General features: G+C 39.5%; 1 protein-coding gene across 7 annotated transcripts in view; it reads left to right on the top strand.

Annotated features, from left to right (window-relative positions):
• Nucleotides 1-18,878, top strand: part of LOC105032786 (epimerase family protein SDR39U1 homolog, chloroplastic) — a 121,938-nt gene that overhangs the window by 38,556 nt on the left and 64,504 nt on the right. For 6 of the 7 annotated variants that reach the window (XM_010907352.4, XM_010907348.4, XM_010907349.4 and 3 more), the window contains one exon: nt 5,274-5,392. The exons of the other annotated variant lie outside the window; for it this stretch is intronic. In XM_010907352.4, the coding sequence (XP_010905654.1) occupies nt 5,274-5,392 (119 nt within the window). The remainder of the gene's footprint in view (nt 1-5,273; nt 5,393-18,878) is intronic. 7 annotated transcript variants of the gene reach the window in all.

Genomic DNA, 18,878 nt, shown 5'->3' on the forward strand with positions numbered 1-18,878 from the left:
CATTTCAGGATTATCCGGGATGGTGCACTCTAAAACGAAGTTGCCAATATCTGAGCTTTGATGGAGGGCCGAGGTTGGAATTTTATCTTAAGCTCTGTGAGTTCAATCGTCATTTTGCCGATCGTCCTGAAGCAAGGTTTCAAACTCCGCGAGTTGCATCTGCATTTTTTAGGCCAAAGGGCATAATCTTATAACAAAAGAAACCTTGGTCAGTAATAAAAACTATTTTTTCCTTATGTTCGGATGCCATCTGGATTCGATTATATCCCGAAAAGGCATCCATGAAGGTGAGGAGTTCATGCTCTGAAGTTGCGTCCATCAGTTGGTCGATGGAGGGTAGGGGATAGCTGTCCTTTGGACATGCATTGTTAAGATCGGTGAAGTCAATGCATATCCACCACTTGTCGTTCACCTTCTTCATTAGGACCATGTTCGCGATCTAGCTTGGGTAGGTTACCTCCCGGATGAAGCCGGTACGGAGTAGCTTGTCCACCTCTTCGGCTATCGCCTTCTGTTGTTCGGGCATGAAACTTCTTTTCTTTTGTTTGACGGGCCGATAGTTCAGGTTGATGCTTAGCCAATGCATCATTACCTTTGGATCGATACCTGGCATATCAGCTGGGGTCCAGGTGAATACATCTGCATTTTCTTATAAAAAGGAGATGAGACGTTTCTTCGTTACCTAATTGAGGTTTGGTCCGATTTGGATAGTGTGCTCCTTTTGCCATCTTTTTGCATGATCGTTTCCAGATCCTCTACTGGTCTTCCACGTCCTTCAGATAGTTCATCTCGGGTGTCCAACCCATCCATTGGATAAGCTTCAGAAGGTTCTACGCCATGAAGTGCAATGGAGTAGCACTGTTGCGCTAGGGTTTGATCTCCATGAACTTCGCCAACTCCGAACTCGATTGGGAACTTCATCTTCAAATGATAAGTGGGCACTACCACTCGGAGGGCGTTGAGTCCTGGGCATCTGAGGATGGCATTGTAGGTCGATGGAGTTCGAATCACCAAAAAATCAACTTGGGCTTTGGATCGTTGAGGGGATTGTCCAGTTATTACGGGAAGGGTTATGACTCCTTCCTCAGGCACCGCATCTCCAGCAAAACCCACCAAGGGTGAGTCCAATCGCTTTAGGCATTCACGGGGAATATCCATTTGGGAGAAAGCATCATAAAATAACATATCTATCGAGCTTTCATTATCAATTAGAATGCGACGTACATCCTAATTTGCGATATTTAAAGATACAACTACTACATTGTTATGTGGAAACTGGATTCTTTGAGCATCTTCTTCAATAAAGACAATGGATTCTTCAGTTCTCCGCTTTATGGCTGGTTCGGCAGATTCCTCTGCTCGGCTTCGGTGTCCTCTAGTTATTGTATTGATTACTCCGGCAGGAGATCGATCTTCGGAAGGCTCTCCCTGCCATTGCTCTGGCGGGTGGGGCGACCTCCGTCATTCTTCCGACTGCTCCTGATGACGCTTGATGAACCGATCCAGACACCGCCGAATGAGCTCCTCAATTTCATCCCGAAGCTGGAGGTAGTCTTCAGTGTTGTGGCCATGGTCGCGGTGGTAAAGACAATAGTTGTTAGGATTTTGGTGACTAAGATGGGATCGTAACCTCCCTGCTCGAGGGATCCGATCCCTGATTTTCATTGACACTTTTGCTCGAGCGGAGACACATGTCACTCTCTGAAGGAATTCTTTAGTCGGGGGTTCTATGGGGGAGTTTGGGACCTCCGACACCTGGGTGGAGAGTGAGAGGGTTATTGAACCCTCAGTGGAGACTTCGTCTCCTCTTCTATCTTCTTTTCTTCGGCAATCACATCTGTCAGGGCACATCTTTCAGGGCACATCTTCAAATGCTTCGTCGGTCTGCGCGTACTTCTCCGTCTGAGCCAACATATCAGCAAATTTATGGGGGTAGATCTTCTCCAGAGAGTATCGAAGATCATTCCTTAGAAGCCCGCCCTTTAGGGCTATCATAGTGATCGATCGATCAAGGTCATGAACCTCCAATACAGCCGTGTTAAAGTGACTGAGGTAGGATCGGATGGACTCTCCCTCCAGTTTGATGTTGATCTAAAAGTCCGATCTGGTCCGTTGCCTCCTGTTGTTGACAAAATGATCCACAAATAAATGACTCATTTGGTCAAATGAGTGGATCGTCCGTGGCTTCAGACTTGAGTACCAGTGTCGAGTCGTGCCCTTTAAAGTAGATGGGAAGGTTCGGGAGAGAGCAGCATCAGTAGGCCCATGGAAAAGCATCAGGGTTTTGAAACTTTCTAAGTGGTCCACGGGATCGGTAATCCCATAGTAGCTCTCCAACTGCGGCATTTTGAAGTTATTAGGGAGCGGCTCTTGCATGATCCGGGCATTGAAGGGTGAATCGGTGTGGAATCTGTCATCCTGCATTGGAGCTTGGTTATGGAGCGTCTTAATCTGCTCATTCATTTTTCAAAGTTTGCGATTGATATCCGCCTCTCGGGCAGTGCAATCCTCCGAATGCCATGGAGTAGATCGCTGGCTAGGAGTCAAGTCCTGCTTGGAGCAGGGACTTGGAGATCGCTGCCTTCTCCGCTCTGGGTTCCGAGGCCGGCTATGGCGAGTCTGCCTCCCCCACTCAAGGCTCTGCAGGGGGATCTATGGTCACTCCTGCGGTGGCAGTGCGGGTTGCTGTATTGGGTTGGTTGGCTGGGGATCAGCTGTTGGTGCGGTGTTGGTTGGTTGTGCTGCAGCAGCTGCTGCTGCTATTGGTGTTGCATTGATCTGCTGCACCGGCATCACCACTGCAAATGCGGTGTGTTGTTGCATCGTCTGGACGGCAGTGGTCAGAGTCTACACCTACTGAAACAGCAGGTTGAACTATTCTACATTGACAGCCACCATCGATGGTGGAGCCGATGGGGGAACCTCCTGGGGTTGCACCTGGGCCTGCTGATTGGCTGTGTTCTCTGCCGGCTAGGAGGTGACTGCGGCAACTGATCTCTGAGATGACGTTCTGCGTGGGGCCATGATCTTGATCTCTTCTTCTCGAAATCGGGTCAGGACTCTTCCTTTAACGTCACTCTGTTGTTGCTGAAATCTAGGACTCAGTCGGAAAAACTAGAGCGGTGGTGCGCCTTCCTGGAAAAGAGATCTGCAAGATAAGTCTTGGCCGGAGTTGGCTCCGGCGGAGATCCTCCGACACTCAAATCAGATCTCAGGAGAAGAGGAGTGCTGAGAGAGATTGTGCGTGCATATCTTGGGGGTCCCTTGGAGGTCTTTTTGTAGGCGAGGGCTAAAGAGCTGTTTTGGGCAGGTTACGTGGTCGATTTAGGTACGATATGATGAGATTTTTGGTTGGAATTTTCGAGATTGGGTGGTTACATCTGTCTTATCTATTCTAGAGCCAGCTAAGTGTTGTGGGTGCTTTTGAATTTGAAATGAGTCCGCGGGTTGGATTGGATCGACTTCAATTGAGGAGGCTCCAATGCGCTTCGATGGAGATGGGTGCCGAAGGAAGGGAATGGCTAGGGCTAGTTGTGCTCACAGAAATAAATGTTGGTTATATCCGAAGTTTATCTGTCGCCGAAGTCAGAGATTGGCATGTCTAGATGTCAGCTGTCGTGGAGACTAGGACCGATTGGTGGAGTCTAGGTTTGAGGCTGAAGTTGGAATCGGTCAGATTCTGGTGTTTTGGTTGGGAAGATTGCCGAATATAAAGATTCCTAAGGGCCGAAGTTAGGATCGGAGATGTCTGAAGCTACGTACTGAATGACTTCCTTCATAATCCTCCTAGGGGTTCGGAGAGGCATATCTATCTTTGGGGTCAGACATTCATCAACAGTGCTGTGACATCGGCCTTAAAAGCTCATCATATGCCTGATCCATATCTTCGGCCTAGGTAACAGATTACCCCCCAACACCCAGCATAGCCGGGTCTTTCTCTATCATCTAGGCCTGGCCCAAAAAGTTGGACTGCACCTCACAGAATATGTTCGATTTTCCAATATTTGCAGTATTGATGTATACAACCTTGTACTATGCAATATCATTGGTATGCAGAATTGATCACTGTATTGGGTGTACCGAGATTGTACCTATATGATACCGATACTGGGTCCAGTACTGAGATTGCAAATCTTGCTTAGCATCATGGTTAGTTTTTCGTATCGTACCGTATCGGACCAGTGGGGAACCGGCACGGTTTGGCCAACGAAATCGGTATATCGGAGGAGGGAGAGGGAAAGAGAGGGAAGTGTGAGAGAGAGAGGAGGAGAGAGAGGGAAACCCTAGCCGTTGGAGGCCGGCGGGGGCCCGCTGCAGCCATCGGAGGGCTTCCACGGCCCGGTTATTGCCCGATAAGGCTTTTAAAAGAGCAAGAAAGAGAGAGAGTGCTTAGGGGGGGCGACGTACCTGACAGACGGTGCCTCCGTCGTGAGGTCCTCGGTGGTCGGTGAGGCCACGCCGACGGGCCTGATGGCGGTCGAGCGGGGGGAGGGCCTCCGCAGCTCCGTCCTCTTCTTTTTCGAAATAGGGGTTCGTCCCTGTTTCGGATTTTTTTTTTTGATTTTAACACATGAAATTGGCAACGCAGTTGTCGTCTTCACGATTTTTTTAAAAAAATTAGGTGGAGTCGGCAATCGGATTGCCGGCTTCATTTTTTGATTTTTTTTAAAAAATCTATGAAACAGTGAAGCTGGCAAATGGTTTGCCGGCTTCACTTAAGTTTCTGTTTTTTAAAAAAATTCATGAAACAGGAGCATCACCCCTATTTCATGCTCGCGGCGCCGCGTGCGTGGACTGTGCCATCCGGTGGCCACGGCGGCCAGTCGGAGGCCGTCCGATGACACCTCCGACTCCTTCCCCTCCCTTCTTTTCTTTCTTCCTCTCTCTATTTCTCTCTTTTTCTTCTCCCGGTTCGCTTCCTTTGCCTTCGTCGGTTCGCATCGGTCTGGTACGATATGGAATCATACGGTACCGTACAGCCGGCCGGCCGATACGGCCGTCGGTACCGGTTCTGGAAATCTTGCTTAGCATTGTAAGTGTTTTTACTAATGATGTTGATATGGTTGATGTTTACTACTTAGGATAAAAAATATTTATTTTTATAAAGTTTATAATCATCCTTTTAACTTTTAATTGACCAAAAGTAAAGAGTATCTTTAGACACATCTTATCAGCAAAAGTTGGTCTTTGCTATATGCGTAATTGCTTGGATAATCTGAGTCATTCTTTTTGGCATTTCCAATTTCTTATATTTACTTGTTAATGAAATGCAGTGGAGAATTTTCCGGAAATTATAATTGCTGAGGAAGAAGAATGGAAAAAATGCATTGAAGGGTCAAATGCTGTTGTTAACTTGGCTGGAATGCCCATAAGTACAAGATGGTCACCTGAGGTTGGTTGGTGGAAATAACTGGGCATTCCTTAATCATCCCATAATTCTTAAATCAATATCTTTCTACCATATATCTTATCTTTTAGAACATGTAAAATTGTCTATCTTTTTCTTATTTATCTTTCGTATATCTTGCATGCTTTGATGGTTGAGTACATGTGAACATGGTATGTATAATGCTGCTACTTTGCCATATTATTAACTTGCAATTTGACTAATATTATGTCTCATTTAATCCGATTGAAGATACATGTAAATTGGCTGTATACCAGTTTCTATGAGTTCATCCAACATGTTTTCTACAATGTTAGAGAGCTTCTTGAATTTCTGTCTAGTTTATATTTACATTATTCTTATCTATTTGCACTTTTGCATTTGAATACATGAAAATGAATGTCTGGTCAATGGACATAAGAAATTAGTCTAGATAGATCTGAATCTTCTTGAGACTGAATAGCTAATTTTCAACTCTCTATTCTAAAATTTAAATAGTAAATAGAATGCCATACTTTTCAAGTTGGAGTATAAACGCATGCATTTGTTAAAAGTCCAGTTTCAATAGCGTCTGAAATAATAAATTAGTCTGTTTTCATACTGGAAGTAAGTTTGCTTCAGAAAAATGAGGGTATGCTTAGAGGCTTTTAATAGCCTAAGGTATGATTTTGTACAAGTTAGAGATGGTGTAATTTATCATAAAGTGCATATGCTACAAAGTAGGATTCGCTGAACTAGGCCGAACCATACTGGTGGCTAACTAGTGTGGTCTCGATGTCCGATTTGGGATATTGGCGAAAAATGAGAGAGAAGGAAAGAGAGGAAGAGAGAGAGAGAGGAGGAGAGGAGAGGGAAGGGTCGGCGGTGGCCCGTCGAGGCCGTCGGAGGGTTGCTGAGCCTTCGGATCTTTGTGGTCCTTTGCGAGATGCGAGAAGAGAGAGAGGGGGGAAGGGAGGGGAGAGGAGGGGTAAGGTGGTGGGGAGGCCGTCGTGTGGCCCCGAAGTCCCTATTTTGTTGATTTTTTTAAAAAATCCGATATACAATGAAGCTAGCAATGGATTTGCCGGCTTTACTATGTATCGGATTTTTTAAAAAATCCGATGAAACAGAGGCAAAGCCCCTGTTTGGAACTTGTGGCGGTCGGAGGGGTGTTTTGGGCCATCTGGTGGTCATGGCGGCCACTTAATGGCCCTCTGGCGGCCTCCCCACCACCTTTCCCTCCCTCCTCTCCCCTCCCTTCCCCTCTCTCTATCTCTTTCTCTTCTCATTTTCTCTTGCAGAGGACTGCAAGGCCTCGGCAGCCCTCTGGTGGCCACCATTGGCATCTCCGCCGGCCTCCCTCCCTCTCTCTTCCTCTCTCTTTTCCTCCCTACTTTATCTCCTTTTTCCATGTCGGTTTGGGCCCGGTATGGGGGCATACCGACTCGTAGCACTGGCCGGCTGGCATGAGATCCGGTTCCGAGTCGGTAATCCTTGCTACAAAGGGTACATAATCTTTGTATATAAGCATATGCCTGTTTTATATGCATAGATTCTATCTATATGCACATTGCTCTCATGTCATTATATGCATATACATCTCATATTGAGAAGCAAATTCACTTCGGTTGTTTCTAACAATTACCTCTCACATCTGGCTATGAGCCTAAAATTTTCTGCTCTGGATCATCACAAGGATTTGAATACTTTGCATGGTTCTGCTATCATCAAGCCAACTCCATTAAACTAATTCTACTTGATAGAAGTTACACCACTATCAGTAGATAAGCAAGTTTCTTTCATAAATTATGGCATAGTATGGAGGTAGAACAAGCCCAGAATAGGGAAGAAAACAACTTTCTTACTAGTTATCATAGATCAATATCAACTTTAAAGCACATTTATCGGGTATATTCCTGGATCTAGGACTATACCTTAGTTTTTGAGCTTCACACCTCAAAAAAGAAACAGAAAACAGTGCTAGATTGTTGGTCTCCCTTGTGTGAGGCAGTGATAGGGTGCAAGGTCAACTCCTCAAAACTCTTCTCTTCAATGGTTGAAATCCTAACCGGGGCATCTAGCTTCTATGGTTGCCTATTTGTTTTGTTGTAGTTTTCTATTGATGTGATGAAAAGCCATGCACATTTCTCACTTCAACTTATCTGCTAGATTAGTGCATGCTTGTTCTTGTGATGTCTTATTCGTGGTAGTGCAACTTCAATTATCATCTCAGCTATGCACTGGCTGTGTGCCTTCAAATATTTTGTCAACTATGGTATATCGGCATTTTGGTCAGTTCATATTGTCTTCTTAAATATGGTTTGGCTACATTTTTGTACTTCATATTTTTGGATGTTTGGTTTCTCACGTGGTCAGCCTACAAAATCCTAGCACATTATCCAACTTGAATTTGAGGGAGGATGTTAGAGGTATTGGTCTTGTACTACGTATAAAAAACAAAGGGCTGAAAATGGGTTGGATATGGATCAGCTGCTGGTATATCTATATATTGTATCCATATTTGTTCGAAACAAATATGGATATAAATCAGATATTAAATATATTCATATTTGTTTTAAATGGAAATGGATAAAAGTCGGATATTAGTTATATATATATATATATATGTTTCCTCTATTCGAATTGGATGTAAGTTAGATATTATTCAGATATAAATCAGATAGTTAATGGAATTCAATAATGAAGTGTAACTAAATGACATAATTATAAAGGATGGGTATGAAATCCACTATTACGTTTGCAAGCCATGCACCGTAACTAGATAATGGTCCAAGATGTAATTATTAAATTTGCATAGAGGTTCCTTTGACCAAGGATTTATATCACTAATCCAACTTCATTGGTACTAAAATTTAGAAACATATTAAAAATTAAAACTATTAAAATTCTAATACGAATAAAGTATTAGAAGTTTTCTACAGAAAATACCATTATTAATTTTTAATTATAGCATGAATGGAAAGAATCATGAATTACTATTTTTAAACAATGAAAAGAATATACATGAAAATAAGAATATGTTCAATTATTGATATTTTAAATATTTTAAACAAAAAGATTTTTGTTGTTGTAATAAATGACTGATGTGATGTGGCGCATGAGGATTTGTCCAACTTGTGACTCTTGTAGTGGATCCGACTCACTCAGAAATTCTCCAAGGTGTTCTGATCAGCCTTTCTCAGGCAATCCCAAAGGTCGAGTTGAGCAAACTAGAAATGGCCAACCCTCGAGGATGACACCTCTCAGCACACCTTAATGACCTTGGTTGTTGACCCGAATCGAGCAAAATCCTCCCATGAAAGAAGTAGCTCGGTCCTTTTTGTCTCAAAGGCATGCATCATTCTGTCATGTGCTAGATTGTTACTTGTCTACAAGATTGTTACACCATGTCCGCAGTTTGTCGTGGTATGATCTTGAGTGTGTTAGGATATGATCCTAGATGATTCGGTGCTCCAACTATAAGTAGGTCCGAAGGTCCCCATTAAGGGGGGGAGGAAGGTAATCTCTTAGACTAAGGGAGACTCTGTCTCTCTGTTGTTCTTTCTTGTTCCTTTATTTTCCACAAGAAATTCTTTGTTCATCGAGGGCGGCGGAGAAAATCTGAGGTGGAGTGCACCGCAGCAGCTGATTGGGCCATGTAGCACAATTAATAATGGGGCAGACATTTAATGCCTCTCAAATTTTTTTCTTCAAATTTTTCATGATGAAAATGCCTCTTTCCTCCATAGAACAAAGAAATTATAGTATTATTACTTCCTGATGCCTTATATATCTTTCTGTGAGTATATATATGACATCATGAACAATATATATGACTTTTTATGTCTTTATATGATACGCTGTTGGTTATTATGACTTTCTGATATGAGCAGAAAGTCATATAAAATATTAGGATTTAGGAAGTCATATATATTATTTAGGATGTTATATATATTTACAGGAAGTTATATATATTGTTCAGGATGTCATATATATTCACAGAAAGTCATATAAGGCATCAGAAAGTCATATATATTGTTCAGGATGATATATATATTCACAGAAAGTCATATATATTATTTAGGTTGTCATATATATTCACAGAAAGTCATATAAGGCATCAGAAAGCCATATATATTGTTTAGGATGTCATATATATTCATAGAAAGTCATATATATGGTTTAAGACGTTAATATATTCACATAAAGTCATATAAGGTATCAAGAAGTCATAATAACCAATAGAATATCATATAAAGGCACAGAAAGTCATATATATTGTTCAAGATGTCATATATATTCACAGGAAGTCATATAAGGTATCAGGAAGGAATATATATTGTTCTTTCTTTGTTCTATGGAGGGAAAGGGCATTTTCATCAAGCAAAATTTGAGAAAAAAAGCTGAGCACCATTAAATATCTCCATATTATTAATTGCACTACGTGGTCTAATGTGATTGGGCAATGTGTGTTTTTGCATCGAGGAGCGGTGCACAGAATCTCTTATTTTCACTAGTAAAACATCTCTGACTTAAGCATCGGAGAGCCCGAGTGGAGCCAATTTGGCAAGCTCTCACTCTTTTTTGGTGTGTTGCAAGTCCATTGAGGTAGTCCATTTTGACGTCCCAGGCTTGCCAATAGCAGATTGGCACCGTCTATTGGAGCCAAGGAAGAAAATCCATGAATCGTAGGAGGAACAATAATAGAGCCATCCAATCGGAGTCCAACGGCTCACTGTATAGCCTCCTAAGGTCTCCACTGCCTCGACTAGGAGTAGAGATCGCTGGTGTCAGTCAACTCGACCTATTGGTTTAGTAGGTTTAAGCTCTCACAACAATGATCTAATCTGATCTAAGGCAACAGTCACCTTCATCTTGAAGGTTATGAGAGAAGCCTTGACAAAAGACCACTCTCGTTGTCCTTTCAAAGTCAGCTCCAACCTCGACAATCTTCTGCACCTGCTAGAGAAGTGGCCGACCTCCAAGGCTGATATCTCTTCTCCCAGCTCAGTGGTGTTGACTATTGATCCGAATCGACTAGAACCCTCCTAGGAATGTAGTTCAGTCCCTCCATCAGAAAGGGACATGCAATTCTGTCACATGTTAGATTGTTACAGCACATCCCTAAGATTGTTATGCCACATTAGTAGGTTGTTACAGCATGTTCTTGAGTCTGTTGGGAAACGATCTTAGAAGATTTGGGCCTCTAGCTACAAATAGGTCCGAAGGTCCCTAATGGAGTGGGGAAGAAATGTAATCACCTGGACTAAGGGAAACTTTATCTCTTTATTGTTCTTTTTCCTTTATTTCCACTAGAAGACCCTCTCTGACTTAAGCATTGGAGGGCCCAATTGAAGACAATCTGGTGAGCTCTCATCCTTTTTTCTTATCTTGCAAGTCCATGGAGGCAGTTCACCTTGATGTCTTGGGATTGGTGGCAATGGTTTTTTAAAAGAATAAAATGAAGTTATTCATTTTTACCTTTTATCATAAAGAAGATTGGATTTTTAATGAAAATAATTAATTATTAAAAAATGAAATACCATTACATATTTGAGATGACCACATTTTATAATGTGAAAATTTTTTGAATAAGTATAATCAACCATAATTATATTTTAGAAGTTAATGATATCATGGGGATTGAGTAGTAGACAACAATCCCAGGGATCTTGGGTTTGATCTAAGGATCGCCGAACCGATACTTGATGTTGTACTGGTTTGCCACTGGTACTATATGATACCAACTCTATTCCATACCAACACACGATATGAGTTAGCATACCAATCATTTGACTAGTATGCCATTTTCTTTATTTTTATTGTTTTCAATTTTTTCTCAATCTTTTTTGTTTCCACTTATATTTTGATGATTATTATGGTTGTTTAATTTGTAATTTTGATGTTGTTTTGATGTCTATTTGGTCATAAAATGGAATTGAAGTACAATTAAACTATTTATAAGTAAATGTGCATAAAAAATATATTTAAAGTACAAAATACGTACCAACATCTAAAATTTTGTACAATATCAATGTCCATTGTAGATGTCGGGATCGCGGTCATAGTTTGGGCTTGGAATAGCTCTCCAAGTGTCCAAAAAGGCTACCCTATATTCATGTATCCTCTTATACTATCCACATGTTGGATAGCCACCTTGATATGGATCCTTTGTTTGATAGCGAAATCCGACCATTAAATTGCCTGACACTATGAAGAATAGTACCCACTCGAATATGACGCCTTAGACGAATCATATCTTTATGGATCATAGCTAGTTAACGTGGAAAAGGATCCATTGTATGACTCAGATCCAAATGTATCTAGCTACACTACTCCTAGTTGTAAGGTTATTTGCAGCAGTAGCATCGCGTCTCGAATGATCTCGAGGGCGCTCCTGTATCCAATGGTATCCTCGTGGGCTTTATCAGGTTATGTATTGTGATCCTTATCCCATATAGCGGAGTAAATTGGGACTCATCGATGAATCGAAGATCCTAGGACTGTGAGTCATACACTATTGTGCCATATCCATTGGTACCTCCTTGGCCACTGATAGCCTATTTCGCAAGTGCACGAAATCGCTCAAGTAATATAATGATAAATAAGAGATCGTTCCCACGAGGACTGAGTTTAATTACCAAAAATGAACGCTAATTTTACTAATATCTAAACGATCGAAACTGAATGATAATGGAAAATAAAATTAACTCTAAAGAACTCAATGAAAGCTGAATCAAAATTCGATTGATAAAGCACTAGGGTATATCTGATTTCACTTGGACCAATTATCAATTCCAGCTATTCCGCAATTCCAGCTATTCCGATTAATAATCTAAATTTAATTATTAATGCAAGGATAAATAATCCTAAATTATTTAATAATCTCTCCCGAGTCTTATTAAATATACTAATTAAAACCTATAATCTATCTTCCAATAGTAAAATAGATTTCAATTAGTTCAACAAGCACAGTGATTATTTTCAAGATCCCACAGGTCAAATCTTCTGCTCCCGCTCCAATTATTATTCCTATGATGTTTGTTATTAACTCCAATTTATAATCTTCCTTTCCAGTACCAATTATAAATCGAAATCAATCAAGTACCAAAGATAATAATACTTAAAAGCATTAAGCGCAAATAACAAACAATTGCATTAACAAAGAAAATTAATACAAGATTCTGGAATTGAAATTAAATCCAAGCTACATCAGGTACCCTAGCTAGAAATTTAGCTTTTCATCATATCAAAATCAAACTCAAGTTTACTTGAATAAAACTCCAAAATCATCCTAACAATAAGTTCTAGAAAATAAATGCAAAGTAAACAAGAGAAAGAATTAAAAACTCTGAAGGAATTGTAGAGCCGAATGAACCCTCTCTTCAAATCTTCCAGATACTCCAAACTCTCCTTGCTTGATCTCTAGCTTTCAAAGATGATTCTCCTCCTTCCTGCTGGTGTTTTAGGATCCTTAAATAGGGCTAGGGCTAGGGTTAAGGTGGTATTTTTCTCATAATTTTATTCTATATATCATTCTTTTTATTTGGTATAGAATCTCTCCTCCTTTGGATAGGCTTTAAGCAACCACCAGCCATCTACTCCTTATACTGCCCAAATTTTCTGATTTTATTATGATTTCCATAGTAAAAGAAGGAAAGGAGGCATGGTTAATTAGAGGAGAAGAATTTCTTCCTTTCTGGGTCCACAAAATCTGCAAAACAAGGTAAGGTTTCGGCTGCCCAAATCAAGTTTTTCAAGAATTAGTTTCAATTCTTTCTCAGTTTGCTCTTCATGCAGAATTAGTTTGGACTCTGATTTTCTTCCATTTAATTCTTTCCAAGATAGCTCTTTGCCACCCAAAATTAGTTGCCATATCAGATATTTGTGCCAAGAAATACTAAGAAGAATCTGGGTGTATCGGGTGTTTCTTGTTGTGTCCAACATTGTTACCAACTTCAACCTATTGTAGCCACCTCATCTGGAATCCAAATTTAATTCTGTAAATTATGTTCCTTTCTTGCTTCTCTCAAAATTCTGTAGGATCTAATCTTGCTCAATTTGGGGTCCTGTAGATTGTCTTTTAGGAGTCCTCACACCAAAATATCCAGAATTTAGATTGGTTGACTAGATGGGAGAGATTAACTGCTTGATTTATTTTCTGCATCTCTAATTTCTTTTCTGGCTGATGATGCCAAAAAGGATAAGGTGTGGGGTCCATTGATATCTTGATTTGATTATTCTGCTTTGAGGTGGACTCTGATTTTGATGCAAGACCTGATAACTCTGGATGACAAACCCTGCTGAATCGGACTCAACCAATTTCACTTAATTTGACCTTTAAAATATGGTTAAGCCCAATTATGTGTGACCTGGCTCAATTACCTGCAATTGACATAAAACATATCAGGTTCTTACATTTATTTAGTTAATTATTATATCAATTTCATCAAAATCATTAAAACTAATAATAATAATTACTATAAAAATGCAATACATCAAATACCCCCAAACCTAAGTTTTTGGTTGTCCCCAAGCAAAAGAAAAGTCCAAATAAAAAATGGAGAATCTCAAAAAAATTAATGCTAAAAATTTTATTTAACATTAATATACTCAAAATCCATCTAGACACAAAGGAGTAATACCCAAATGCCATGGCTTAACCACCCCAACTCAAAATCGAAAAGCAAACCCACAAGCTAACTATTCCAAACTCATTCATACTCAAACAAAATTACGCACAATCAATAGCTACCCTGCTTCCTTTAGGTTTTAATAAAATAATTCGGTTCAAACATCCAATCCTGAATGCAAAATCCTATCAGCCCATCTCCACTAGTGCAAACAACGTACTCAAGAGATCAATAGGACTTTTTCGGGTAAAAAAAAAAAATAGAAAGCAAGCAACAAGAATGATGGTTATGGTCACATAAGTGAAAATAAATTAACCACAATAAATCAGAGCATACTCAATTACTTATGCTTTACATCCCTTCCTTTATTTGTTTTATTTTATACTTTTAGAACAGCCTATACACTTTGGCACTCTTCCTTAAGTCATCATTTGCCTTTTTACGCGAATACCGACATTGGTGATGAAGGCACTCGGTTACTCAGCAAGTCATATACTCAAAGTGCTTTGCATACTCATAATTCAAGTCACTGTTTGACGTAAAAGCAAACATGGGGCTCATGAATGCTCCTAGTTACTAGGCAATTTGAAACAGCGGAGTAGATTGTGCTTCTTTTTTTTTTTTTTTTTTTTTTTTTTTGAAGGGAAGGAAAACTAAAAATTCAGTATGCTCTAACCATTATAATCAATTTATTCTCAAAAAATATGAACAGTAGATATGAGATAGGATGAAAAGAAAATACAAGGGGTCAAAAAGGATATGCCAAAGGAATGCCTATATCATTTCTCCCAAGTAAATTGTCTACATTTTATTGCAACAAAGCTCACAAATAGGATTGGCGAAGCAAAGTAACTATCTCCTATACGAGATTTTATTTAAGTATTTACAAGTTTAAAACAGTCAATCCCTGAATTTGACTTCCAAATTTAAAGCTAAGATAGCCAAACAATAACACAAAAGTAAAATTGTCCCCCTCTATATCCTTACAAGTGATCAATGAATCAACATTCCAAATTTTTTTTTTTTTAAAATTTTATTAAAAAATAAAGATAAAGATGCAAACATAATGGCAATCCTATATTATTAACACGAAATGCTCATGCAAATGCACCCCCAAATCTGAATTGGACATTGTGCTCAATGACAAGATCATCATCACAATACATATTATAGTAAGGCATTCTTAAAGGTTAGGGGTACTCCCCTTTGTAGCGTGCCTATGCGCTTGTGCGAGTTTGCAACTCGTCCTCAGTCATTTCATTTCTCTTGTCTTCTTCAATGTGCCTACAAAAAGTGAACAACGTCCATTCAAATCTTGAAAATATAGTGAGGATTAAAATTGACTCAAAAAATAAAGAAATAAAAAGAATTTTGCTTGGGTTGCCTCCCAAGAAGCGCTAGTTTATAGTCGTTAGCTTGACTATCCCAATGCATTATGTCAGTGCTATGGAGATTTTTGGTTGCTCAAATCCTCCATCTATGTATTCCTTCAACCTTTGCCCATTGACTTTGAAGGTCCTATCACCACTCTTCAGCTCAACAGCTCCATGTGGAAAAACTTGTATAATCTCAAATGGACCTGACCACCTAGATCGGAGCTTGCCTGGAAATAGCTTTAGGCGAGAGTTATACAGCAACACCTTTTGTCCTGGTTGGAATTCACGCCTCACAATATGTTTGTCATGCCATCTTTTCGTTCTCCTTATAAATTCTTGCATTTTCATATGCATGGAGGCGGAACTCATCAAGTTCATTAAGCTGCAATAACCTTTTCTCCCCAGCAGCTTCCATATTGAAATTTAGCAACCTAGTTGCCCAGTAAGCTCGATGCTCTAGCTCCACAGGTAAATGGCATGCTTTTCCATAAACTAGACGATACGGGGACATCCCAATTGGCGTTTTGAATGCTGTTCTATATGCCCATAACGCATCATCTAATTTTAGGGACCAGTCCTTTCTTGATGAGTTGACAGTAGTCTCCAATATTCTTTTAATTTCACGGTTGGAGATCTCTACTTGTCCACTTGTTTGAGGATGATATGGTGTTCCTACACGATGAGTAACACCGTATTTTATCAATAGAGAATCCAAATAACGATTACAAAAATGCTTACCTCCATCCGTGATGATAGCTCTTGGAATACCAAAGTGTGTGAATATGTATTTCTTTAAGAACTTGAGCACACTCTTGGCATCATTAGAGGGAAGTGCTACTGCCTCAATCCATTTGGATACATAATCCACCGCCACCAGGATGTATTGATTTGAATGAGAAGGTGGAAAAGGCCCCATAAAATCTAATCCCCACACATCGAACAGTTCTACTTCAAGGATATTGGTTAGTGGCATTTCCTGTCTAAAAGAAATATTTTCAGTTCTTTGACATCGGTCACAAGAAGAAACAAAAGCAATAGCATCTTTAAACAGGTTAGGCCAATAAAAACCACACTGTAATATTTAGCAGCTGTTTTGTTGGGTCCAAAATGGCCTCCACACTCTAGTGAATGGCAGTGTTTTAAAATATTTTTAATTTCATCATCAGGCACACATTTCCTAATAAGCTGATCTGGACAATACTTATATAAATATGGATCCTCCCAAAAATAATATTTTGCATCATGTAAAAATTTCTTTTTTTGCTGGTAATTAAATTCGGAGGAATAATATCACATGCCTTAAAATTAACAATATCAGCATACCAGGGTGTACTAGATGTGAGTAATGCAAATAATTGCTCATCAGGGAATGACTCATTAATGGGTACCTCAGTGTTCTCAATTTCTTTACTTAACTCTAACCGAGACAAGTGATCTGCTACAAGATTTTCTGCTCCTTTCTTATCCCTAATCTCCAAGTCAAATTCCTGCAATAAGAGCACCCAACGAATTAGTCTCGTTTCGCATCCTTCTTTTCAAGTAAATATTTAATTGCTGAGTGATCAGTATAAACTATTGTTTTTGCTCCTATAAGATATGGCCTAAATTTATCAAAAGCAAAAACAATGGCGAGCAACTCTTTTCTGTGGTGGCATAGTTCAACTGTGCATTATTCAGTGTTCGACTCGCATAGTACACCACATGAAGTCTATTCTCCTTTCTTTGTCCCAAGACTGCTCCTATAGCATAGTCGCTTGCATCACACATGAGTTCAAATGGTAGATTCCAGTCAGGTGCAGTGATGATAGGAGCTGAGATTAATTCTCTCTTTAACCTGTTAAAAGCAACCAAACACTCATCAGTAATTTTAAAAGGGCATCCTTGATCAATAAATTACAAAGAGGTTTGGTAATTTTAGAGAAGTCTTTTATAAATCTTCTATAGAAGCCAGCATGCCCTAAGAAACTCCTCACTCCTTTAACAGATGTTGGTGGTGGTAATTTTTCAATGACCTCCACCTTTGCTTTGTCTACTTCTATCCCTCTAGATGAAATCTTATGGCCTAAAACTACTCCTTCCTGCACCATAAAATGACATTTCTCCAGTTCAACACAAGATTAGTTTCTTCACAACGCTGTAGAACTTGGGAGAGGTTAGTCAAACACATATCAAAAGAAGGACCAAAAATTGAAAAATCATCCATAAAGATTTCAATGAATTTTTCAACATATCAAAGAATATAGACATCATACATCTTTGAAAAGTTGCAGGTGCATTACATAACCCAAATGGCATTCTCCTATATGCAAATATTCCATATGGACAAGTAAATGTAGTTTTTTCTTGATCCTCAGGTACAATAGGAATTTGAAAATATCTGAATAACCATCTAAAAAATAGTAGAAGGGATATCCGGACAATCTCTCAAGCATCTGGTCAATAAAAGGCAAAGGAAAATGGTCCTTTCGTGTGGCTTTGTTTAACTTCTATAATCAATACACACACGCCAACCAGTGACTGTTCTAGTGGGTATCAGCTCATTTTTATTATTTGTAATAACAGTCATCCCCCTTTCTTAGGAACTACTTGAACAGGACTCACCCAACTACTATCAGAAATAGGGTAGATAATTCCTGCATCAAGTAACTTCATTACTTCAGCTCTAACTACTTCCTTCATATTAGGATTTAACCTACGTTGATGCTCAATTGAAGGTTTGTAGTTTTCTTCCATTAAAATTTTATGCATGCATATACTGGGACTAATTCCCTTAATATCATCAATAGACCAGCCTAATGCTCTCTTATGCTTTTTCAACACATGCAACAATTTTTTCTCTTGTTCAGTAGACAAATGAGCAGATATAATGACAGAAAAAATAGATGAGTCTCCCAAGAATGCATATCTTAAGTGAGAAGGGAGCTGCTTAAGCTCAAGCTTGGGGTTTGGCTTAGCCTCTACTGAATCCTGTATTTTCTCAACATCATTTAATACATCAACATGCTGTTTATTTTTAACACCATCAATCAAGTCATATTCAGAATTTCAATTATTTCACTAACAAATTTATTAATCACATCTAATCTAAAAATTCATCATTCTCAAGAGGATATTTAGAAGAATTAAGCACGTTAAAAATTACCTCTTCTTATCCCACTCTTAAAGTAAGCTTACCCTCATGGACATCTATAAGTGCCTTGCCAGTTGCAAGGAATGGACGCCCCAATATCAAAGGAACCTCTCTATCTTCCTCCATATCCAAGACAATGAAATCCACTGGGAAGATAAATTTGTCCACCTTGACTAATACATCCTCCACTATGCCTTTAGGATATGTCACCGATCGATCAGCTAGTTGTAATGAGACACTGGTCGATTTCACATCCCCTAGTCCAAGCTTTCTGAAAATAGATAAAGGCATTAAGTTAATGCTAGTACCTAAATCGCACAATGCTTTAGTGAATTCGATATTGTCAATATTGCATGAATTGTAAAACTCCCTGG

This window comes from Elaeis guineensis, chromosome 12, assembly GCF_000442705.2.
Source record: "Elaeis guineensis isolate ETL-2024a chromosome 12, EG11, whole genome shotgun sequence".
NCBI classification, from domain to species: Eukaryota; Viridiplantae; Streptophyta; class Magnoliopsida; order Arecales; family Arecaceae; genus Elaeis; species Elaeis guineensis.